This window comes from Pongo abelii, chromosome 10 (genome assembly GCF_028885655.2).
Source record: "Pongo abelii isolate AG06213 chromosome 10, NHGRI_mPonAbe1-v2.0_pri, whole genome shotgun sequence".
NCBI classification, from domain to species: domain Eukaryota; kingdom Metazoa; phylum Chordata; class Mammalia; order Primates; family Hominidae; genus Pongo; species Pongo abelii.
In genome coordinates, this window is record NC_071995.2 from 2498776 (window position 1) to 2525267 (window position 26492).

The following is a 26492-nucleotide window of genomic DNA, read 5'->3' on the forward strand; positions in this document are numbered from 1 at the left end:
GTGTGCCACTGCTGCCCTCACTCACTTGCATTTATGCTCAGCATTCTTACTCTTCTGTCTATCTTGCACACCTGGAAAAACACCAACCCTAATCAAGTCCAACCAGAGATCTGCTTGGTACCTGGAAAGGGTCAAGAAATCTGCAAAGTTGAGCAGAGTCTCACTTTACACTCATGACCTCCGACCTCGAGGAGGCCCTCAGTGACACCTGAGGGCCCTCCTGCTTTGTCTGCACTCCATTCACCCTTCTGCTTTCTGAGATAATTCTTTCAGCACCCGTGCCTCTCTCGTCACGTTCCCCATCCCCTTCCCCTTTCACATTTTCAGCTGATGGGCTTGTTCCCCAGTTCCCTGAGAAAGACGCAATCAGAAGGAACTTTCATGTATTCCCAAAACCACGTGTCTGTGTTGACGATGCGCCTTCTCACTGAACCACGACACATGGCCCTGCCCCTGCACAGGTGACACCCTTCGTGTGCACCCATCCCCTTCTTGCCAGTGAAGGAGCTCCGTCCTTCCAGCAACGGTTCCCTCTCACTTCTATGTCATCACATTTTCTGCCTCTGTTAGATGGTTCCCATCACATAGAAAACTGCTGTCATATCTCCCATTCAGAAACAAAATCCTCTTGACTCCACTCCCACTTCTAGTAACCCCCTTTTTTTCTCTGCTCATTTAGAGCAAAATTTCTCAGAAGACTTGTCTATACGGTAGCCACACGTGGCCATTCAGCACTTGAAATGTGGCTAATCTGCATTGCAATAATAATAATTATAAGTATAAAATATACACCATATTTCAAACATTTAGTACAAAACAAAGAAGGACAAATGTCTCATGAATGATTTTTTATATTTATTACATGTTGAGATGATAATATTTTGGCTATGTTGGGTGAAATAAAATCGATGATCACTGTTAATTTCACCTGTTTTTATTTTTTAATATGGCTCCTAGCAAAGGTAAATTACACATGCAGCCCACGCTTGTGGCTTGCATCATATTTCTGTTGGCTAGGGCTGTCTATCCTCACGGCCTGCCACTCCTCCCTTGTTCTCTTGAACCTATGTCTGCTAGGCGTTTGTCCACATCACTCCACCAACACGGATGCCTTCAAGGTTTGGATGGTCTTGGTGTTGCTAAACCCAGCGGTCGGTGTCCAGCCATGTCTCTGCGGCATGTGACACCACTGCCTGTTCACTGACCACTCTCTTTGTGGGGCGCTGTTCTCTCCATGTCCCTGCTCTGCAAGCCATCCCTCATCAGTCTGTCTTGTTGCTTTCTCCTTTCTTGACCCCTCAATGTGGGAGCACTGCAGGGTTGGGTGCTTTCGCATCCTCACCTTCTGCACTGGCCTCCTAGGTAGTCACATACGATTTGACTTTAAACATGGACTATACAACTGCTGCGCTTTTGTCTCCAGCTTGGACCTCCCCACTGACCTCCAGACACAGTAGAACCAACTCAAGACATGCAATCGATGTCCAAGCAACAACTCAAACTTCATATCTCATCATTCCTGTTGCTCACGCCCAAACTGTTGGAATCTTCTCTGATTCCCCTCTCTTTCTCACACCTGACATCTAGTCCATCAGCCAGTCCCACCAGCTTTATCTTAAGGTAAATCTGATATCTAACTTTTTCTCACTACCTCCAACACCACCACTTGTTCTGAGCCACCAGTGTCTCGTGCCTGGGTGACTGCAGCAGCTGGTCTCTGGCCTCACCCCTGACAGGGGAGTCTCCCACAACAGCAGAATGATTATTTTAGACCTGTAGTTAGATCATGTCACTCTCCTGCTCAAAGTCCCCCAATGGCTTCTGTCTCAGAGAGGATACCAGCACCCAGTGGGGTTCCCTATTTCCTCTCCAACTTCCTCTCCCACAGTTCTCCCCTTTCCCTGCCGTGCTCCAGCCACACTGGTCGCTGTTGTTCCTCTAACGCACACCCTGCCCCTCCCTTAGGCCCCTGGCTTGCCTGCTTCCTCTGCCTGGAACAGTCTCCATATAGCAAAGTGGGTCCCACCCTCACTTCCCATAGGCCTCTGCTCAAGTGTCACCTGCAGGGAGTTCTTTGTGCAGACCTCTCAGGTGGGAAGGAAGGCGGCCCTCACCCTGTCTCTGCAGAGGCCCTCCCCGCTCCTCCTCCTCAGCACTCATCACTCTAAGCTGCAGTGTCTGTTTACTGATTGCTCAGTTTATTGTCTGTCTCCCTGCTAGAATGTAAGTTCCATGAGGGGAAGGGCTTTGTCCATTTTGCTATAGCCCCAGTGTCTAGAACAGTGCCCGGCACACCGCAGGTGTTCTTGTTTGTTGGAGGAGTGAATATGCCAGCTCAGACCTAAAGTGGCCGGGCTAAAGGCCCTGCGTCTCGGTTACATGCACATGTGGTTTTACCCCACTTGAGACCTTCTTGTTTAACCACTCAACCATTCATTCATTTGTGCAGCACGCACCTCCTGAGCAGCCACCAAGGCCAGCACAAAGGAGATTTCCATGGGCCAGGAACAAGTCAAAGAGAGGGGGGTCTCTAGAAGGAAGGAGGTGGGGAAACAGAGCACGTGGTTGCTGGCACCCCTGGGAGGGGCACTAGGATACCATGGAGAAGCCGGAGGGCTCCTCAAGGAGATAAGGACTGACGACAGACTTCACCTGCTTCCCACGTTTGTCCAGCACTTGTCCAGCTCATGCCTTTATGACAGCAGAGGGCCTGCCCCTCAGCTCGCTCAGGCCTCCCTGGTCCATGGTGGCACCCTGGGCATGGTCATCACCCACACTGAGGGGGATGTCAGCTTACAACCACCCACGGACTCCACGAACACCCACAGCGCCCGCCCCTGGGCTGGAGACGCGTGCGCAATCTGCTTTTCCAGGCTGCATCCAGAGGTCAGAGCCCCAGCTGGGCAAAAGAAAACCCAGTCCTGACAGTCCTTCTCTCTTTCCTCTCTTCTAGGCTTTTTAGTGCAATTTTAGAACAAGCAACCAAAGCAGACGGGGCGAACGCTCTCGGAGGGAAAGGGGCCGGATTTGATGTGAAGGCACTGAGGGCCTTCCGCGTGCTGCGCCCCCTGCGGCTTGTGTCCGGAGTCCCAAGTAAGTGAAGCCTGTTCTTGTGTACAGTGTTATCTCCTCACCACCTTCTGCTGTCCTTTGCTGAATTGCCAAGAACACTCTGCAAAGGGACCTGATTCCATATAAATGGAGGGGTTTTTGTTTTTGTTTTAAAATGAGTTCCTTTGATCTGAAGAGCCCAACTCTGGTGTAAGTGCCTTAAAACACACTGTGGTCCCAGCTCCTGGAAACTCCTGGAGAAAGTTCACAGCAGTCACTCAGCCACATGAATGCTACATAAAGGAAGTAATCCCATGGCCATCTGAGCCACCCTGGAGGCCCTGGGATGGGGATTTAAATACATTTTGCAGCAGAAGAGCCAGGTGGCTAATCCCCGAGGCTCCAGAGCACTTTAGCCAATGAGATTATCTCTACTTTCTGTATTTTTCCAAAGAACAATCAGGAAAGCATCAGTGGATGTTCTAAAAGTTCTGTTTTGACCTTTCTCCCAGCCCTCTCCTCCCTTCCTGTGAAATGGGGCAGCCAGGCCTCAGGAGCCCTACTGGGGACACCACGCCTGTCATTGTGAGAACTGATTTTTCCCAAAGAGAGGAGGGTATTCCGCTCTCTGAATCAGGGGAAGGGTTTAGAGAGGTATTGCCTATCTGGATGTCAGTCCCATGGACAACACCTCTTCTGCCACTCCTCCAGAAGCCTGGCCCATTATGGATGCACCCGAGGTACTGAACACAGTGGCTTCAGGCCCCCTGGGAAGGCGCAAGCAAACCCCAGCCCAAGGTGCTCCTGGGAGCTCAGTCCACTTTAGAATTCCTCCTTCTCTTCCCTCTTCAGTTTGTGGTATCTGAGAACAATTCTGGACTCATTTGCTTAAATTTTGCTTTCAGTTCAGCTCTAGTAGATTTGGCCCATGACTCAAGACATAGGAGACCCCTCAGACTAGGCTAGGACCAGATGAGTCTGGAGGTGGGGTGAGGGACAGGAAGACAGAGGACCTCCGAATGCACAGCCTCTCCTACCCATGCCATGTACTGAGCATTTGGTTACCGGAGTGCTGCTGGGTGGTACCATTTGGAGTTATGAAACCGTGGAAATGTGAGGGACTTCATATTAACCAGTTTACTTTTTGTTCATACATGGAACAGTGAAAAGCTCTTCCTGTGACTTTAATTAACTAGCAATAGAGCCAAGACTAGAATCAGGTCTCCTGATTTCTAGACCAGCTCTCTTTCCTGCCATACAGCACTGCCTCTTTTAAATAATTAAGTGGTATATATCTCTTGATTGTCTTGGATTTTTTTTCTTTTTTCTTTTTTGAGACGGAGTCACACTCTGTCCCCAGGCTGGGGTGCAGTGGCACAATCTCAGCTCACTGCAGCCTCCGCCTCCCAGGTTCAAGCGATTCTCCTGCCTCAGCCTCCCGAGTACCTGGGACTACAGGTGCTTGCCACCACCCTCGGCTAATTTTTGTTTTTTTGTGTGTGTGTTTTTTTTTTTTTTTTTGTATTTTTAGTAGAGACGGTGTTTTGCCGTGTTAGCTAGGATGGTTTCGATCTCCCGACCTCATGATCTGCCTGCCTTGGCCTCCCAAAGTGCTGAGATTACAGGCGTGAGCCACTGCGCCCAGCCAATTGTCTTGGATTTTCACACATATATCCTGTCTCTTAAACTACACTATAAGCCCCTTGAAACCCAGAACTGTGCCTTCTATTGCCTCTGATTCCCACACAACATAAGCAAAGGGAACTTACTGAATAAGCAAAAGCAAGAGTTTGTTTTCTTTGCAGTGGGACTCCCTGGGCAAAGCTTGTGGCCTGTCTTAGGCTCAAAAGGCACACGGAGCTGAGCACACAAGCACAATTAAAGCAGACTTTCTCTACTCGGCCTTAACTGTCTGGGGGTACTTAGGAATAGAAACTGCATATATCATAGGCAGGACCCACTTCTTTTTGAAGCCTAAATTGTTTGGGTTTTCCTTGTCAATCAGCCATAACTCAATAGCCAAAATCAGGAAGTAGGAAAGGAGGATGACAGTGACTTTGAACATGACTTTAAGGAGCTTGTAATGGTACCGCCAGTGTGTCAGTGATAGCAACTAGGAGTTAATTCCAAATGTCAAGCAACCAAGCGAAATGGACACAATGACCCCTGACCTGTTATCTATGTACTTATTAGGGGCCTGCAATTTTTATTAGGGGTATTAGGACGTATCATAAAGAACAAGCATGGTCCTTTCACTAGAGAAATTTGACAGTCTAATAAAAGAGTATAACAGTCAGCTTTTGCGGTGGAAATAAACAATCTCAAACTCTCCATGGCTTACAACCAGCAACATTTACACCTGGCTCGTAGCACCTGAGGATGGTGGTCAGCTGCAGCTCTTCTGCACTCAGCTGGACTCTGGGCTTGACCACATTCTGCGTGCCATCCAATTCCGAAGCCCAGGTCAAAGGAGCCCTCACCTTCGATGATAGGCCTTGTGGTTGTCATGGCTGAGGGCAGATGCTCACAAAATGGGGCTTAGAGCCAAACTGCATCAGCAACTTAAGGCTGATGCTTAAATGTGGCTTCTGTCTTAGCTGTTCGCATTCCACTGGCCAAAGCAAGTCACATGGCCACCCTCAAGATAATGGGGCCAAGAAGTGTGCTATACCTGCAGAGAAGCATGGGTGAATGATTGAGAACACGTAGCAGCCTACCACAAAGAGACTGAGGAGATGATTGTTATCAACAGCAGTAGCTACAGTAATTGTTCTAGCACAGAGATTCTTAATTAGAGATGAATATGGTTGAGAGCCACTCATGCTACAGTACATTAAAAGGAAGAATTAGATTAGATCGGGTCACTTGGTTTCCACTACAGAGGAAACTTCTGAGGACGGAGCCCTGAGACGTGTCTTGTAGTTGTCAGGAAGCAGTAACACTCCTAGGAATTCTCTCAAGAGGATGAAGGCCTCAAATACAAGGCCCTCATGTTACTGCCGTGCAGTCCAGGAGAATATTTTCGCCATTAGAGACGATGACACTGAGATGGTTTTGCTGTTGTGGGTGCCTTGTAGGTAGCTCTATGCTTATGCATAGGAGCAACAACTGTGTCTGGTTTCCTTTAGGTCACCAGTAAAGTGGTGACTCTTCCTCAGCTCATCCAGCCTGCTGCTCTTTCTTGCTGGAATAGTGTCTGTGCAGCTTTTGAAACAGGGAACCATGCAGAGCATGGTAGATCAGTGCACTGTACCAGTGTGGTTGGTGTCATCTACAAAGATGTCAGCAATATCTCCCCAGACTACTAACCTAGACAAATGCCTCTGTCTTCTACTTCTCATAGCCATAGGTTATCTCTTTCTGTATTTCAGCAAAACTCTTCAAGAGTTGCCTCTACCTGTTGTCTGTGATTCTTGTTCTCCCATTCTCTCTTGAATCCACTCTGATGGGGCTTTCTTCCCCACTGCCGCACCAATACATCTCCTGTCCAGACCATCAGTGATCACCGTTACCGCACCCAGTGCTCTGTCCTCCAGGGCCGTGTTACATGATCTGTTGGCAGCTTTGGATACAGCTGATCGCTCCTTGTCTTTGAGCCACCGTTGCCCTTGGCCCTTGGAACACTGCTCTTTCTTAGCTCTGCCCTTCATTCACTTGTTTCTTCTTCTTGGAATCCTTTGCTGACTTCTGTCTCATCTTCTCACCCTCTTAACACTGGCAAGCTCCAGGGGTAGATCCTGAGATCTCCTCTGTCTGCACTCACTCCCTAGTTTTCACGTCCAGCCTCCTGGTGTGATAAATATAATCTATGGTGTTAAATATAATCTATGTATCTTTCAGTAACCACCAGCTGTGTGTCACCAGCCCAGACCTTTTTTCCAAACCTCAGACTTGTATCCCTACCTGCCGATTCCATTCCTCTCCTGTCTGAATAGCTAATAAGTATCTTGCACAGCAAGACCCATGGCAGAACTCCCAGTCTTCCCAAAGTCTTTCTCAGCTCGGTAAATGCTAGCCTCATCCTTCTAGCTTCTCAGGCCTTACTGGACTTATTTCTTTTTCTCACTCTTTGCATACCATCCATCAGAAAATCCTATGAGCTTTACCTTCCAAACATATCAGGAATTTGTCTCTTACCGCCTGCACACTCAGCTCAGTGCTGGCCGCCCTCGCCTCTGGCCTGGATGATGGCGACAGCCTCCTGCAGGGGTCTCTGCCTCAATCCCTATCATGGCCCGGACCTAACACAGCATTCAAACGGCCCTCTGAACAGCCAAGTCGGATCATGTTCCTGCCCTGCTCAGGACCCTCCAAGGCTTCCCTGACTAGCCCAGAGTGAGCGCCAAAGTCCCATAGGCCCTGCGATCTCATGCCTCCTTCCTCCCTGAGCTCACCTCCTTCACCCTCCCCTCCTCTCCCTCCTCTCCCTCCTCCACCCTCCCCTCCTCTCCCTCCTCTCCCTCCTCCACCCTCCCCTCCTCTCCCTCCTCTCCCTCCTCACCAGCCCTCCACAGAGATCCCCTTGATATTCCTCCAACATTCCAAGTTCACCCCACTGTGGGGTGGTGGCCAGCACTTGCTCCTTCTGTCTGAATGCCCTCGGCTCAGCTCTCATATAGGCCTGCACACCTCCTCGGCCCCCACTGATGCCATCCCCTCACTCCCCATTCATCCACCCTTCCCTGCTCCATTTCCCCACATCACCTCTCACCATCTGCCATTCTTTATGTGTACGTGTTCATTTGCTTATCACCCCTTACCTCATGAGAATGTAACCTACGTGAGGCCAACAATTTTTGGTTAGTTGTGTTCACAGCTCTGTCCTCAGCACCGACAATAAAGGTGATAAATCTCTGTAGAATGAACAAACATGGTTACACAGACGCCCATGGCGGCTGGCATGGCTTCACATTGCGGGCCCTAGGAGCCACTCAGCCCACTAAAATGGTGTGAGTGCTGCCAGCTTCCTGGACATGTGCCTTAGCTGGCCTTTCCTAAGGGTCTTTACTTCTTCTGTCTCATTTCATCTTCATGACAATTGGGTGATATGAAGAAATGTACATAGGTGATATATAGATATGTAGGGTTTTTCTTACAACAAATAGGTTCATTGGGCTGTTTTTGACATCTGCAATTCTAGACCAATAGTGTTAGAGGCCCCAAAAGTTGCATTTTTTTCTTTTCTTCTTTTTTTTTTTTTTTTTTTTTTTTTGAGGTGGAGTCTTGCTCTGTCACCCAGGCTGGAGTGCAGTAGCATGATCTCAGCTCACTGTAAGCTCCGCCTCCTGGGTTCACACCATTCTCCTGCCTTGGCCTCCCGAGTAGCTGGGACTACAGGTGCCTGCCACCACACCCAGCTAATTTTTTGTATTTTTTAGTAGAGACGGGGTTTCACCATGTTAGCCAGGATGGTCTCGATCTCCTGACCTCATGATCCGCCCGCCTTGGCCTACCAAAGTGCTGGGATTACAGGTGTGAGCCACCGCGCCCAGCCTAAAAGTTGCATTTTTTAAATGTACCTATATGCACTAAATGTCATTGAAATCTTATGATCACAGGTTATGGAAATAGATGATTGCGAGAGTACAAGTCCATGAGTCATTCATCAATTTGTTCAACAAAATCGACTGAGTACTTACTTTATGTAAGATTTTGCTAGCCATTATAGCAGATACAGAAGTGAGTCGGATGTTAAGTGTGGTCTAGAGAGCTTGAAGTGTAGTAGAAGAAAAAATATTCATAAAAATGATTATATAGAATAAAAATTGGAGATGTCAAAAAGGAAAATTTGGGTAAGATGTGCAATGTGATGAGTTCTGTGACAAGCCATGCATTGGAGACGCCATACTTTGGGGAGTGTGGATAGAGAATCAGGAGCGCCTTCTTGGAGAAGGTAGCATTTGGGATGGAACTTGAAGGATGAGTGAGGAGAGGCATTCCAGGAAATCACACAAAGGAAGGAGAGTGGCTGTGGCCCTGGAGATGCACACTGTGAGGCTGCAAGGCTAATGGCTTGATTACACTGCGGAGGTGAAAATCAGATTGGCTCTTCCAATGGAGTTCTGTGTAGTTGAAAGATTTGGCCATTTGGCTTCATAGAGACTCTTCTACAGTAACAGAATCAGTTCTCTCTGCTGTGAGCATCCACTTTCCCACAGCAGCCATGCTGTGGAGCATGCGTATTACACCAAAGACTAAGCCATATGGAGGAATCAACGTTATACAGTGAGGTGAACAATAAATAGGGAGAGTTGTGGTTAAATATTTGCAACGTATATGCAAGGAGTACATTTGCTTGTGAAGCAGTAAGCAAGGGGTCGTTTCCTGCTTTCCGTTTCATCTCATATGCCTTCTGGAGAAGAACTTTCAGGAGGGACGTGATAAAGGGAGAAGTCAGATGGAGATGAGAAAGATGTGTAGGGTCTTTGACGAAAACTCAGAGCAACCTAGACTTGATCTGATGATGAAGGGAACTGAAAAATCGCCTCTGTGTAAGACCAGCACTAGCCTTGGAAGACACCCTTCACTCATCATGAATGTTTATTGAGCACTCTCTGTAAGCCAAGCACAAAGCTAGGTGCAGGAACAGAGGTAGATAGTGCACTCCCATCAGTCAAAACGGAACACCTGTCCAGTTTTCATAAGGACCATCCAGTTTTAAATCTGGACCTCCCAGTCCAGATTTGATAAGAGAACATCTTTCTAGAGCAGATAGTCAAAATCATGTAACTCAGCCCCTGAAACTGACATATTTTGGAGTTCAGAGAATATCCCCGAATCAGAGCAGAGGCTCAAGCCCACACTGCTTCACTCTTCATCCTTTGCTTTTTCCACTGCCTGTGTCCTCATCTTCCCAGACTTCCCTTTAATCCTGGTTAATGTGATTTTGATTTAGTCCTAATGGAATGCTTTAAAGACTTTTCATGGGATACATTTTTCCTAGTATGTGAGTCTTTACAAGATTTGATCTTTCAAGATGTCCCTTTTGTCAGTAAAATGTTATATCTGGAAGCACACAGAATAGAAAACAGCTTGCTATTAAACAGAAGTTTGCTTTCATCCTGAGAGGTGAGAAGGAGCACTGAGGACCATGTGTGGATAGAGGTCAGAAGTTTCAATTTTTCCTTGCTCAGGTGAAGACTGTTTCCTGAAAGCAAATCAGCACCAGTTAGTAGACAAATATCTGTGGAGTGGATACCATATAGAAGGCAAGGAAAGCCTTAAGACATGCTGGTTTTGAACATGAGCTCTTGAATCAGACTGCTGGCTTCTGCCACTTACTGACCCTGTGGACTTAGGGAAGTTACTAAGCCTCTCTGTGCCTTAGTTTCCTCCTATGTAAAATAGGAATTGTAATCGAACATATTACACATGCTGTTGGAAAGACTAAATGAGTTAATGCATGCAAAGCACTTTAATGGTGTCCTGCTTATATAGTAAGTGCTCAGTTAAGTGGTAGCTGTTACATTATATTATATTACATATGTAGACTAGAAATAGAGGACAAGATCATTCTCAAGAGACAACAAATATACTTTAAAAGATAAGGAATATTCAAGAGTTAAATAGCAATTTGAGACCAAAAATCACCAGAGAGGCATGTGTGTGATTATTTGACTTGCATAGTGTAGATGATGAAATGGACTCAAGGGGAGAGTTTACCAGGGACTGTGGCAGTCTGAAAAGTTTTATGAAGGAGGACATGTCGGGGATAAGCCCTGAGGTTTATGTGGAACAGGCAGGGATGAGGATGGAAGGACGTCTGAGGGTGAAAACCTCGTTTGTTTAGGTCACCAGTGTGGGCCAGTCTCGGCCAGCACGTAGGTGTGGGGTGCCCAAACCCATTACCGAAAAGAAAGTATGGGTAGTGAGAACCAGGAGACAAAAGTCTGCAGTGAGCAGACTGAGCTGGGTCTTGGATGGCATGCCAAGAGGCAGTTTTCTAAACAGCACTGCTATTCACTGTCCATACGAAACGTTCAAAAAACCGCACTGCAGAGACAGCTAAGTGTCTTGGAAATCTACAAAAAAAGGTCAGAACTGACCATGAATCTTGAATTCCAGGGAGGTTCACGAACCCACCCGGGCTGGTGGCAGAGCTGGGGTCAGAGCCATACCAAAGCTGCCACTGCTCTCTCCCGCCCTGCATGACCTCCATCCCAGAGGCCAGGTCTGGGCCATCGTGCTCTGTCCCAAGCGCCCTGCCAGAAGATCCTATGCTGCTTGACACCAAACACTCTTTTTAAAAAAATAGTTACTGATAAGATGAATATTGACTTAAAAATTCCTGCTGCAGAAGTTGAAAACTCACCTGAGTGCCAAGTGCCCACACTCATCCTGAGATGTAGTTTTCCTCCCAGGATGGGTTCTCCCCTCCTGGGGATTAGTCACCGTGAAACTGGCCACACTGATTAGCAAGCGATGCCAGTTAATCAGACCCACTGGAGGCACATTAGAGCTACTAAAAGCAGCTTTTCTGAGTGTTTTCACACTTTGATGGTTTAAAGGCACTCATGCTGTCCTGTCTGAAATGTGCTGTTGGTAAATTGAGCCACAGCAGATTTGCAATCCCATCGTGGCTCCCAGGAAAGTGTTTTCTGGCCCTGGTGGTGCCTCACTGTGCAAGAGAGGAGGCTAGGCAGCAGGCATGGTCCCTGCAAACAGCTCCTGAACCTCGCTTGCAGTTAAGGACACCTCCCAGTCTGGACTGATAAGAGAACATCTTTCTAGAGCAGATATGCAAAATCATGTAACTCAGCCCCTGAAACTGACATATCTTGGAGTCCCAGAGAAGATCCCAGAGTCAGGGAAGAGGCTCAAACCACAGTGCTTCACTCCCCACCCTTGCTTTTTCTACTGCCTGTGTCCTCATGTTCCCAGACTTCACTTTAATTCTGGTTGATGTGATTTAGCACTGAAGTGCCCACAGGATGCTGCTGGTGCAGCTGAGCACAAGCCTGGGCAGGCAGAGGACCCAGCCTCCAGACCTGCATTCACCTGAACAAGGCTGGAGACCTTGGGCAGGTCTGCCCTCCCTCTGGACTTTGTCCTGCATCTGGGGCTTGAAGGGCCTGAACCGGCTGGCCTCTGCATCCCCTTCCCTCTCCCACATGCTGATCCCCACCGCACCAGGCTGTACCCTCACTGCTTGCAGACCTTCAGCCTCTCCACCCCTGTTCTCACCGCCTCTCCTGTCCTTGGACCTGGCCCTCATTCTCCCCTCACTTTCTATTTTGCTTCCTCTTGCTTTTTATCCCCGTTGTCTTATAGGGGTCTTACAGGCCACATACCCTTAAACAACATGAGGGGACACTTACAAAGCTACTTATGAGGACAGGGGCATGTGCAGGGGGACACCCCCGAGGCCATCTCTCATCCTTCACACAGCGCTGGAGGCTGCCTGGTCCCCCTGCCCGCCCATCGGAGACGGTCCCTACAACATCTTCTAAGCCCTTTCCCTCCCACTTCTTTCACTGCCACATGAAGTACTCAAACTTTGTCCCCTGTATGCGTCTCATGGCACTGTTCCTGAATCCGAATGTCTGGGTGGGAGAGGACTAGGCTAGTACAACCGAGCTTCTATTCTACAGAGAGGAGCGCTGAGGCCAGAGGGCCACATGGCTTCCTTAAGGTCCTTAAGAGTGACCTGGTGGCAGGTGGGCAGGACCCTTGCTTCCTGCACAGTCTGCAAGGGGACTCTGATGGCGATGGTGAGGGAACCCTCTGGGCTGCTGATCTTTGGCGCCCCCAGGTCTCCCAGCCTCCCCAAGAGGGAGGAAGGCCCCGGGACCGGCTCCCCGCCTTCCCACCCAGGCAGCCTGGGGTTGTGCTCTGCAGATGGGGCAGAGCACCCTGGAGGGCAGCCAGAGACAGCAGGGGGCAGGGCCGGGGGCCCTTCACACTGCAGGAGGCTTGCCTCTCAGAAACAGAATTTAGAACGGGGTGGGTCCCACACCCGGCCCCGCCCCTTAGCACCTGCCAGGCCCACCCTCTCCCCTGGTGTCTCCTGATCTCCCAGTGTGGACAGTCTTTCCCCTCTACCGCTGCCTCCCCAGTTAAGCAACTCTCTTCCCGGCCTCCTCCCAGGTGACCCTGAAAGACCGTCCCAACCCTGCTGCGACTTCTCTGTTGCCCTGCCAGGTGCTTTGCCTCGGTGTCTCAATCTACAAAGAGTGAGTGATGGGGATGCCGTGGATAAGGAGGAGATTCCACCTGTGCAGCCCTGCGAGCTCCCAGCATCCGAGACCTCTCGGAGAGGGACCCTGTGGGTTGGGAGGAGCCACCGCACGAGATAGGAAGGCAAGAGGCCCCCCATGCGGCAAAGTGAGCTGATTGACACAGTAAGCACACTCACAGGTTCCCGCCTCTGCTGTAGTGGAGTTTCACTGAGAGGTTACTGAGTATCAACAACAGTATGTGGCTGAACTGGGAACATCTCTATTATTTAGTGTTCTAGATACAGCAGGGTAAAAAGTCCTTATGGCAAAGAATGCCTGCAGTCACACAGGAACGTCACATGTGTGCTAAGGCACACACACATTCCTCCAGTCACGAACTGGTCTCTTTTTGATTTGAGAACAAAATGTAGGAGGCAGTGATAAATGTTAGGGTTACCTCCAACTACAAGCAATCTTCAGCATCCGTTCAAGGCCTTCAGACTCAAAGAGCTTGATTAGCTGATGAATCGGCCCAGTGGTCTAGGAACACAGGGACGTTATCCCTAATTTAGAGATAGGTAAATCCAGGCTATCTAGTTCAGACTGTTTTCCAGTCGGGATAACTCCCCCCAGGACTTGATTTCTGTTGTTTGGAAGAGAACACAGCTTCCTGAGCTGAGTGGAATCACATTGCTTCTGGGCTGTAGGGCGCCCTGCCTGGCTCTAGAGATTGAGAGTGGTTCATAGTTTGCCTGTTGCCTTATTTATGTTTCAAGAGTTGTGAGCCCCTTGGGTGGCAGGGCCTGATGGCAAATAGTATTGTTGTCACCTCAGGAGTTGTGATGGGGTGGGAGGCACTCCGGCCTGCCAGTGAGGAGACCAGGGATCTAAGTCTGGCCAGCTGTGTGACCTTGTCATTTAACCTCTGACCCTCAGCTTCCTCATGTGTAAAATGGGAGGGTACAACTGTATTCACCCTAGAGTTTTAGCCTTTAAATGCCTGCCCTGCTCACCTTTCACCATGGCAGTTGCCCTCTGAATCATGCGTAATTTTCAGTCAGCTGACTTCTTGAGCACCCCCTTGCATATTAGTTAGTTTTTTTGTTTTTTTAATATTTGGCTTGGGAACATTTCAGAGCCACCAAGGTTGTTGCCATTTCTTTTGTAGGTACCCCAGTAGACTGTGTGGTGTGTGACCCCAAGGATATACAGAATCACATCGGGAGGGGAAAAACATGTTGGGGTGTGTGTATATATATATATATATATATATACACACACAAACATTAGCCAGGGGAAATGGTTCTGTGCCTCTCACAAAAAGCTCACAAAACACTGTGGTCTGTGGCAGCAGCAGATGATGTTGATGATGATAGGAAGGTCTGTCTTCACTCAGACATGCCATCGATCAGGAGCATTTATTCAGAGACTACTATCTGCCAGGCATTGAGCCATGCGACACGAGCCACCAGTCTGTTTCTTCATCTATGCCGCATTGTGTTGATACTGGCAAAGGATTGAAATAGGAAATGCACTCATGTCATAGGAGGTGTCAAGCTGTTTGTCAGGGCAGAAAAGAGGAGAATAATCTGGCACAAGTTGTAGACGTCTTCCATCTGAAGACATGGGTGGTTGGAACAGCGTGTCATCAGGTGAGTTTTCAGTGTTGCTTCAAGTTCTAAGCTGGGATAATTTTGAGTATTCTTAAAATGTACTACTGTTGGAGGATAATGGAAAAGCGCTGAACTCAGAAAAAGCCTTGGGACTGTGAGCACCATCAACTGCTTTGAGGAGACATCCAAAAAAAGTATAATGCCTTCTTCAAGCTGTTTTTACTAGACTATATAGTCCTACTAATAAACACTTGTGCAAAACAGAAATACTTTTTTAAAAAATAATATATTTATTCACTTAATTTTCCCAGAAATAATGCCTTGATCATGTATTTTCCCCAGAAATTGTTAGACTTACCTTCTATTGTCAACAAGAGCTTTCCTGAATCTCTTGAGATTTAGTGAAAGCAGGTAGATGTAAACTATATTAATTAAATTGCATTTTCCAGAAATAAAAAAAAAAAGCTTGAATACCTCAAATTCCTCTGAGTATTATCATCCTGTGCTTTGTTGACAGAGAAGAGCAGTGACCTAAGAATTTCTTTTTTAACCACTAATTCTAGACCTGAGGTGTCACGACAGAGTATGACCCTGGGCAAATGCCACTCTTTCACCTCCCAATATAGTAAGCAATCACACAGTCCAGAGGTGGGCGAATAGGTCCTAAAATAAGAGCAGGTATTTATTAAGCACTCATCATGAGCCCAGAACCGTGGCAGGTGGTATAATCATCACAAGAGACAAGTGGGCTTCTTAAACTCAGGAAGCTCCATAATGGATTCCTTTTTGTGTCTGGAGACCCCCAAACATGAAATCACAGACAAGGTGATGACTGATTAAAAATAATGGCAATAATAAAGGCCACTTAGGCTTATAAGTGACCCAGGCTTTCTAAATGTTGGAAAGAAAAATGAGGGGGAAATGAAATGAAGATCCAGTGAGGCCAGCATCCTGTGAAGTGATCAATACGCAGAACGTGAGCCCCATGTGTCTGTTATTATTGGTTGATTCTCTTGTGCTGATTCGTGACACTTAGCAGTTAAAGACTCAGATGGTGGAATCCCACTACCTAGGTTCAAATTCCCAGAGCCACCGTTTATTAGCTGTGTGCCTCGATTTCCTGATCTATAAAATGGGGGCTAAAATTACACCTGCTTCATGGAGTTTTTGTGAGGATTAAATAAGTAAATACTTTTAAAGCAATAGAATTGTGTGAAACACACAGGAAGCATTCAGCAAATACTACTAGTACTCTGTGGGTCCAACTCCCTGTCTGTCTACCTCAGGCTCCAAGTTGGACTGATCAGAGAAGGGGACCTTCCATACTTGACTTTTTTTTTTTTTTTTTTTTTGAGACCGAGTCTGGATCTGTCTCCCAGGCTGCATTGTCAAGATCTTGGCTCACTGCAACCACCCCCTCCCGGGTTCAAATGATTCTCGTGCCTCATCTCCCAAGTAGCTGGGATTATAGGCGTGTGCCACCATGCCTGGCTAATTTTTGTATTTTTTGGAAAGACAGGGTTTCACCATGTTGGCCAGGCTGATCTTGAATTCCTGACCTCAGGTTATCTGCTCTTCTCGGCCTCCCAAAATGCTGGGATTACAGGTGTGAGCTGCTGCACCTGACTTATACATCATTTTAAAAATAACTTTATTGAAGCATAATTTATATTCAATAAAATTCCCATATTTTAAGTGTACACTTAAGTGTAATAACCTTAAAATCATAGAATTTCACTTACCCAACCCCTTGTCCTGTGTGATTGCTATATGACTTCTATTTACACATTTATTGTAAGTTCCACTCAACAGTGTTTTTATTTTTACTTTAGTCAACTGTCTTTTAAGTAAATTATGGGAAAAAATACAATATGGTATTTTATATTTACCTACTTATTTACTCTTTCTGATGCTTCTACTACACATTCTGTAGATCCAAGTTCCCTTCTGGTATCATTTCCCCTTATCTTGAAGCAACTCAATGGCATTTCTATACTATAGGTCTGCTGCTTGAGAATTAGCTAAGCTTTTGTTTATCTGAACATGTCTTTTGCCATCCTCTTTTGACGAATATTTTTGCTGGTATAGAGTTATTGATTGACAGGTTTTTTTTTTCTTTCAGAACTTTAAAGATGTTCCATTTTCTCCTGGTTTCTACTGTCTCTGATGAGAAGTCATTGATTTTTTTTTTTTTCTTTCTGAGATGGAGTCTCGCTCTGTCACCCAGACTGGAGTGCAGTGGCACAATCTTGGCTCACTGTCACCTCCGCCTCCTGGGTTCAAGCAATTCTCTGCCTCAGCCTCCTGAGTAGCTGGGATTACAGGCACCTGCCACCACACCCAGCTAATTTTTGTATTTTTAGTAGAGATGGGGTTTCACCATCTTGGCCAGGCTGGTCGTGAACTCCTGACCTCGTGATCCACCTGCCTCGGCCTCCCAAAGTGCTGGGATTACAGGTGTGAGCCACCGTGCCTGGCCTGATATTATTATTATTATTTCCCTGCACATAATGTTTCTTTCTTTGCTGACTGCTTTTAAAATTTTCTCTCTCAGTTTTCAGCAGTTTGACAATGATGTGCGTCATTATTATATTCATTACATTTGTTCTGCTTGGAGTTTTCTGAGCTTCTCAGATACACTCATAAATGAGAAGTTTTCAAGTTCGGGACTTTTTGGGCCATCATTTCTTCAAATATTTTTTTCTACTCCATTCTCACTCTTCTCTTGCTGGGACTCCTATTATACATGGTGTTTGGCCATGTTATAGTATCTCATTGGTTCCCAGGGCTTTGTTCAGTTTTCTTCAGTCTTTTATTCTCTGTGTTCCACAGTTCAGTTCATTTCTGTTGATTATTCTTTCAGTTGACTCACGTTTCCTCTAATGTCTCCATCTTCATTAAGCCTATTCGTAATTTTTCATTTCAGTTACTTTTCAATTATGGAATTTCCATTTTGTTCCTTTTTATAGTTCCCATTTATTTGTGGAATTCTCTGTATTTCTCCCTTTAAGATGATATACTCATTTATTTCCTTTAATCAGTTTCTCTTCCATCCTTTAAATATATGTATCTATATATGGATACATATGTAGCACTTTCTCTATATATATATCTCTCTCTACACACCCACATATATATAGCTGTTTTCAAATCGTTGTCTGCCAAGTCCAACATCTGAACAATCTCATTTTTTGTTTCCTATTGACTGCTTTTTTCCTTGACTATCACATTTTATATTTCTTTATATGTCTAGTGATTTCTTTTTACTGAATATTGGAATCATGGATAATATGTTGTTGTGACTCTGGATCTTTTCATATTCCTAAAAGTATTGGTTCGTCAGCAGACAGTTTACCATGAACGTGTGTAGGCTTAGTTTTATGCTTGTTGGTGCTGACACATTGAAAGCCCAAACCCCTTGACCTCCAAATTTAATTTTCCCCTCCTGATGTTGTCAGGGCAATGATTTTAGCTTTGCCAGGATGGATCTAGAGTGAGTCTTACTGTAGAGGAAGGGCCTTACTCCCAGGAGGTGCCCTCACAGTGTCAAAGTCATCTGTCGAGGGTGGTAATGAGATGTTAACTAGGTCTCTCCACAATTTCAGGGCCGTAAGTCCAATCTCCTGACACTGCTTTTTCCCCAGCACTGATTAACCTATACCGTCTCTTTTTTGCTCTCAACCCTAAAGCAGCTGCTATCTGATATGCCTCACTGGTTTCACCTTGTACCTGTAAAACCCAGCCCTAAGCCACAGACACAAAGGCAACCCCTACACAAACTTCCAGGGCCCCGTATCTACCTCGCTGTCTCTTCTGGATGTCCCACCACAGCCACTTCAGCTTCCCACATTCCGACCTGATTTCTGCCTTTTCAATTCCACGGGGCTGCAGTGGTGTGCTTGAACTGTAGCTCTTTGTGCTGCCCTCAGGAAACTGTTCTTAATTATAGTATATTATATAATATAATGTTATATGTTATATATTCCCTTATATGTCACACATTTACTGAGGACTTATTGTGTATAAGGCACGATAGTAATTGGAAGAAGGACAGGTACTAGGATCTTGCTTTATTTGGAAAATAACAACTTAGAAAATTTTAGAGCCAGATTGCGCTTTCTCATCCAATGTCCACCTTTTAAAGATATTGAAACCTAGACCCAAAAGGTGAAAAGACTTGTCAAGGTCACACAGTTATTGATAGCAGAAGAGGAAATAGCCTGGCGTTTTCCCCCACTAAATCCCTCCAAAAATATATTTAAAAAGAAAATCTAAGCATGATGTTTAGAAATTTTTCCCACTATAGAAAATTTGGTTAGTGCCGAAGTCCCTATTGATGCAATAGTGATTTGAGCCAGAATTAGAAAATAAGTAAGTATGTGACCCTAAGAGCATTTTGTTTGCGTTACATAGAAAGATTAGCTTATGGTGTGGAGTTCCCATAAGTTAGCAGCAATTAACAAATTTGGTTCGTTGTTACACTCCATCTCAAGAACATCCAGGGAAGAGAAAGCTGTTGCCTAGGTATAATGTATTTGCCAGAAAAAAAAATCATTAGAGAGGCGTAATTAAGACTAGTTTAGTAATTCATTCAGCTAGATAACTCTATAATGAGTACATCTCATTTACCACCAAAACCATAGAGATATTTTGAAGTTTTCCCCAAAAGTATACCCTTGTTATATTTCTAAAGGAAGGAGTGAGGATTTGCAGTGAGTGCAACCAAGCCACCTTTTGCTCCTGTTTGGCCTTATTATCAAGTATGTTGCTCAGCAAACAGCCAGTCCTCAGAAACTTCACTCCAAGAGGCTCTGTCAAGGGTTTGGCACTAAGAGAATTTGGCAAAGATTTTCCAATTCTCTAGAATATATCCTTGTATTCAAAACCCAGTTGTCTGGTTGTGGGAGTGAGTGTGGCAGGAAAAGCTACAGTTGGATTCCGTGGGTAGTTTCTCCCATAAGAAATACAGGCCAGGCCAGGCGCAGTGGCTCACGCCTGTAATCCCAGCACTTTGGGAGGCCGAGGCAGGCAGCAGATCACTTGAGGCCAGGAGTTTGAGACCAGCCTGGCCAACATGGCGAAACCCCGTCTCTGCTAAAAATACAAAAACTTAGCCGGACATGGTGGCACACGCCGTAATCCCAGTTACTCGGGAGGCTGAGGCAGGAGAATCACTTGAATCTGGGAGGCGCAGGTAGCAGTGAGCTGCGATCACGCCTTTGCACTCCAGCCTGGGCAACAACAACGAAACTCCATCTCAAAAAAAAAAAAAGAAAAAAAGAAATGCAGGCCACTTTTGCTTTCAGAAATGGCAGTTGAGATGATTCAGATCAACTGTCCTGCTGAGGACAATTAGAAATGCTGGACAAAATATTCTAAATCTTCTTTCTGGAACTTGGAAAAGATGCCTGATAGAAACAAATGTGAATCCTCTGTGGAGAAAGATAACATCATCAACATTTTCAAATTATTTTGAAAACCAATTGTGTGAAAATAAGGTTTTGGCTGGGTGTGGTGGCTCACGCTTGTAATCCCAGCACTTTTGGAGGCCGAGGCGGGCGGATCACGAGGTCAAGAGATCGAGACCATCCTGGCTAACACAGTGAAACCCCGTCTCTACTAAAAATACAAAAAATTAGCCAGGCGCAGTGGCAGGCGCCTGTAGTCCCAGCTACTCGGGAGGCTGAGGCAGGAGAATGGCGCGAACCTGGGAGGCAGAGCTTGCAGTGAGCTGAGATCACGCCACTGCACTCCAGCCTGGGCAACAGAGCGAGACTCCATCTCAAAAAAAAAAGAAAAGAAAAGAAAAGAAGGTTTCATTCATGATACCAAATAACTAGATACACAAGGAGACAAAGTAACCTGAGTGAAAATGGGGAGAAACTATAAACCATAGAAATAGACCCACAGGGAATCGAGATATTGGAATTATCAGATATAGACTTGAAAATAACTGTATTTACCACATTCAGAGATATCAAAGACAGGACTGGTAATTTTCCAAAGAACCAGATATGGAAAAGAACGAAATGTAAATTTTAGAAATGAAGAATACAATCACCGAAATGAAAAATGCAGTGAATGGATTTAAAAGACTTGGCACAGCTGAAAACAGTTATTGAACTAGAGAGAGGAAAGGGAAAAATACCGATAATCAAACACAGAAACTGAAAAGAACTGGGAATGCAGAAAAGAGTACAGAATATTAGGGAATAAATGGATGCTCACATTTATGAAATGTTTTTTTCCTACATCTGACAGAATCGTTATTTTTAAATTAATGTGGTGAATTACATATTAACTTGTTATGGAAGCATAATATAGTGGTTATCTTGGTGTAGGAGGCGTGAGTGGGGCTGCTGTAGAGCTGGTGGGGTTTTATTTCTTGGTCTGAGTAATAGCTGCCTGGCTGTTTGTTTTGTGATAAATCATACATTGTAACATCCCCCTTTCTTGCATCTTTTGTATGTATATTTCACAGTTTTTTCTGAAAAAAAGATGTAAGAAGAAGCAAAAGTACAGGCCCAGGTAGCTACATCATTGGCAGATGCCAAAAGAGATCTGCTCCTTACTCTGCCTGGAGCAGAAAACTACAGTTTGCCACCAATAGGGAGGCAGCACAGAGGGACGGCCATCGTGATGCAATCACTTCCAGTGGATTAGAGTTGTCATGAGAGATGCACTGTTGAGAAGGATTGTGAGGCCCCATCTGGACCAGAGGGAAGGAGCAACATCTGCCATGGTGCAGGGCCAGGAAGTGGCACATGTGTGCAGTGTAGTTGTCATTTTGCCTGGATAATGGCTAAGGAATAGAAGTGGTAGCTTCAAGTTGGCTTGGCTTCTAACTCCAACTCTGCCATTTACCAAGTGTGTAATCTGGGACAATTTATCTGTTCTTACCTAAGCCTCATTTCTTTTATCTGTATTAAGATGGTCAGGGAATTAAATGAAACAATGTATGTAAAGCACTTATGTGCTACCCAGCAGGTGCTGAGTCCTCGGGAAATGATAGTTAATGCTATTATTGTTGTTGTTTGCTTTAGATCATCTTGTCTGCCTTTCACCATATACAGTTTTCTTCTAACACAGGGTTTCTTTTATATCTTTTTCTCTGAACTTCTCTTTTCAATCCACAATGGTAATATAAAAAATTAATTCAACTTGAAGGCTGATATTTTAATTACTCCTAAAGTTTTAATTTATTGGGGAACCAGTTATCCACCATCCCTTTACTAGGACAAGAAACCTTCTTTAGTGTTCCTCCTACCATGTGTGGGATGCAGAATTTATTAATATGGAAAGGCTAAATTAAAAATAAATGAAAATCTCTAATGAATAAGGACACTCTAATGAGAACATGCAAAAATCATAAAACTTGAGGCTGTAGGAGAGCTATCCAGGCAATAGTTCTTTCCCCCTTTATAGGAAGCTTCTTTTCCCAGTAAGAAAATGCATTAGTCACTTTTGAAGCTCAGCGTGATAAACTTACTCCTTTCCCCAAGGGAGAACTGTCTGCCTTCCTAGTTCTAGACCTATTTTCTTTTGAAAGCCATTAAGCCTGTGAGACCATTAAAAGTACTTCATCAGCCAAATGAAGGCAGAAAACATGATCTGTGAGATTCATCACGTCTCCAGCTTCTAGCCGGTGCAACATGATTCATGGAGATCAGAAGTAAGTGTGGGCTAGTAGTCACAACCTGATGATGACAATGGTGATTGTCACCACCACAAATGCTGAAAGGAGCACTCATTTTTAGAAACAGTCAGGTATGACTTTGGAAGATGAGGACCCAGAGTTGGCTAGTGAGTTATAGTAAGAGGATATTTATCTGATCACTATCCCTGGGAGGGAACTTGTTGGCTCACAAAACTTAGAAGCCCTCCAGATGGAATACCTCCTCCTGGCTTAATGGAATGGTGATGGTGGCACATAGAAAGCCACTCTGTCTTGTCTGCCAGCCATCCTCCAATTGCATTACCACATCTGCTCTCTACCCTTCCCCACTCTGCTGTCTGGCTGGGGAGTTGGCCAGATGGCCTCTATCAACAGGCTGCCTCATCTCCAGTTTGTAGTTGGATTCAGTCAACGGGGAGCCGAGCAAGAGCTCAGCAGGTGGGAACAAGGTGAGGTCAGGTTCTTCTGTCCCCAGACCCTTCCCTGCAGGTCTGGGCTGGCATTGTCACAGCCTCTCCGAGTGGTCCTTTCTACAAAATGCTGTCTTTCCCACTTTCTGTAACCACTCTTTCCACTTGCTTCTTCAGCCTAGTGGTGCTAATAGATCACTGTTGTTGCCACTTCCAGGCCACCCTTGTGATTCTCTTTACCCCATCATACCTTCATAAAAAGCACCAGTCATCTCAAATTATCTTAATTTGAGTGTGAGGAGATGGTGGGACAACCTCATAGAAATATCTAGTAGGCTTATGAAACGTGTCCTGAACTCAGAAGAGAGGACAAAGAAAATAAATGTTAAGTACAGGTGTGGATGCATCTACTTAGTGGTGACTGTTGGACTCTTAGGAAGGAGTGAAGTGCGTGAATTTTCTGAGAGAGTTTAGAGAGAGAGCCACACAAAGGGCAGAAGACTAAGAGAATAAAAGGGCAGAGAGAAGCTCCACCCATGGACACAGCTCACAGGTCCACCCTTCTGGGAACTGTTTTCCTATTTTCCTAGGTGAAGATAGTCTCTCCCTCTCCTTATGCTTCCACAGTCCTTTGGGCATAATTCTTAGGAATATTATCACTGGCTTTGCAATGAGCTGTTTCCATGGCTGCCTCCCCATCTAGCTGAAAGCTCATGGGCAGGGACTGTATCATTTTTGCCCCTGTGATATTCCTCAAACAGGCCCAGAAGGGAGGGAGGGAATAACGGAGGTGAAGAATTAAATACAGAATTGCAGGAGAACCAAAATTGTGCCCTGTCATGGAGACAAGGAGAGACCATTTTGAAAAGAAGCGAGTCATCAATAACGTCAAATAGGTCAAGGAAAATGATGGCCAAGCCAAGGCATGGATGGGCCCATTGGAGCCATCAGTAACCTTGAGGATGCAAGCTCCATGAGAGTGGCAGTGACAGAAGCCACCAGCGAGAGGAGAATTCAGGTGGAGCTGCTTAAACCTACAAAGCTGCTGCACTGGGTTGTGACTCTCTGCATGACTCTCCTGGAAGGAGAGGCACTCACGCAGCACTTGTGCTCCCCAGTAGTGCAGTGCAGGTATGTGGCTCCTGGTCTTGCCCTCTGCAGTGATCAGGTGTTTACAAATAAAAACAAAAATTAAAAACTTAATAACCCCGCAGGACCCTCACACCAGTTAGTGTATGATATTTTCTGCATCCAGCATTGGCTTCGCGCACTTTACTGATTATACAAATTATTTGAAAGAGTGATGTATTGAGGATAACCCCCATGCAAGAAAAACTCCAGTCACTGCTTGAGAGCATCTGAGAACACCAACAAGACTGGATGAGGTTGCTGCAGCCTCCCAGGATGGCCAGCGTGCCCTAGGGCCTGGCTGCTGGTTGGTGGAGCAGCAGCTGCGGTGTCACTTGAGACCTGGTTAGAAATGCAAACTCATTCCCTACCCACGATGGAGAATTAGAATCCACATTTTGACAGGATCCTAGGGGACCTGTGTGCTCATTCACCCTAAAGGGTCCCACTGAGACCTGTGTCACGCTTGTAAGACCACACTTCAAATAACAATGGCTGTCACTGATATGGCCGTTACTACGGGCCTGACGTTGTTCTGGGCACTTTGCTTAAATTAACTTGTTTAATCCTCACAGCAACTTTATGGGATAGGTAAATGATCATCCTCTCTTTAAGATGAGGTCAATAGTTGGTACAAGGACACATGGCTGAGACATGGGATTGGGATTCATTGGAGTCATTTGGCTCCAAGGGTCCCTCTTCTTCAACCACTGCACTCTCCTCCTTCTCCCACCTCCCATGGCAATCAGCAGGGTGCTTCATAGGTTCTCCATAGGTGCTTGAAAGATGCACAAGTGAGGGATGGCATAGCTGTCTGTGGTAGCCTCAAGAAAGGGAACCTTGACCATCTGGGGAAAGCTTTCTACAGCCTGGGTACGCCTGCCTCTCTCATTACGAAACGGAGAGACTCTCTGATAGTATTTTCTCAGATAGAGGATGTAGCTGAGGATGGAAAACTTCATTCTAGATTCCCCTCTGGGAGAAGCTGGTGTTTGATCTACACTTTCCTAGAATCTGCGTCACAGGTCCAAGGTTAGTGAGGTTCAAGGGCAGTTATGGGGCTCAGTGGGCACAGTAAGGACAGTGCCCTTCACTTGAACACCTGTTTTTTTTAAGTTTTTAAAAAATTATTTTAAATTTTCTTTTTCTTTTTTAGAGACAGGGTCTTGTTCTGTCACCCAGGCTGGAGTGCAGTAGTATGATCATAGTTCACTGTAAACTTGAACTCCTGGGCCCGAGTGATCTGCCCACCTCTGCCTCCTGAAGTGCTGGGATTACAGGCCTAAAGCTACTGTGCCTGGCCTTGAACACCTGTCTTAAGAGAAATCTATTTATTTCAGATGGCATCCAATTCTAAGAGGAAGGACTTGTAGGGAAGCTTAGAATTTGCCCACCATCTAGTGACTCTTTTTGTTTGGATTTGGCTAAAGTTTATTGGGAAATACAGAAGGCATAACTTGCTTTGGTAGGGCCAGCCTTGCAGTCAGCCATCATTCAGCTAATCAGACATCTGGATTAAGCAGTATGGCTTTCTCTTCCATTCTGCAAGGACAGCCAGTTCAAGTTAAGGAGCAGCTTTCTAAAACTTCATGTCCTGACTCCTGCCCCAGTCCTGAAAGTGGGCTGTCGCCTTAATGCTGGCTTGAAGCACAGCAGAATCCAGAGTCAGCCCCACTCCTGGGAAGCCCTGACTGCATCGGGATCAGGGATATCACATGTAGAAGGGGTTTTCCCAGGCTTGAGGTTGACTCGCCGTTTCTTTTCATCCAGGATTTCTGTATTGGCAGAATCTCACATGGTTCCGCAGCCCTCTCTTCTGTTAGATTGGGTCTGCTGAGAAGTTGTGGTTAAGATTGCCCCAGTAAAGCCAGCAGAGTAGAGGACCCCTGGCCTAATGCTGTCCTTCCTCTGCCCCTCTGTGGCACCAGATGGGGATTATTTCCTCCACTTTACGAGCGAGGACGTTATCAGGCGGGCCTTCCTCGTGTGCTTCCTGAATTGGTTTTCCTGAAAGTAAAAGTGATATCTGCTTCCTCTGATTTCACACAGAAGCAACAAACTGGTTCCTTAAACCTCTTTCCAGGGATTTCTTTTAAGAGACAGAACAAAGCCAGGAGGAGCATGGGGCTGACAGACGGAGAGCCCTCCCTGGGTGTCCTATAGCCATCCAGGCTACGTCGCAGTCTGGACCTCACAGCCCTGGCGCTGGGACCCTCTACCTGCACACACCTGACCAGGTCCTCTCCCCATTCAGCCTTCAGCTTAAGCAGCACTTCCTGGAAAGCCTTTCTGCAGCCTCTATGCCAAAGGGGGACCCTCGTGGCACCTTGTTCACTTCTTTAAGCCTCTTCATAGAGTTTGTTATTATACATCAATTGCGTGATTATTTGACTAATGTTTGGCTGCCTACAAGCTCTGTGTGGGCAAGGCCTGCAGGCCTTCTAGTCATCACTGTATT

General features: G+C 46.0%; 1 protein-coding gene across 22 annotated transcripts in view; it reads left to right on the top strand.

Annotated features, from left to right (window-relative positions):
- The window catches only part of CACNA1C (calcium voltage-gated channel subunit alpha1 C), a 638552-nt gene that overhangs the window by 395550 nt on the left and 216510 nt on the right, over window positions 1–26492 (top strand). For all 22 annotated transcript variants that reach the window (XM_054526646.2, XM_054526654.2, XM_054526660.2 and 19 more), the window contains exon 5: window positions 2954–3093. In XM_054526646.2, the coding sequence (XP_054382621.1) occupies window positions 2954–3093 (140 nt within the window). The remainder of the gene's footprint in view (window positions 1–2953; window positions 3094–26492) is intronic.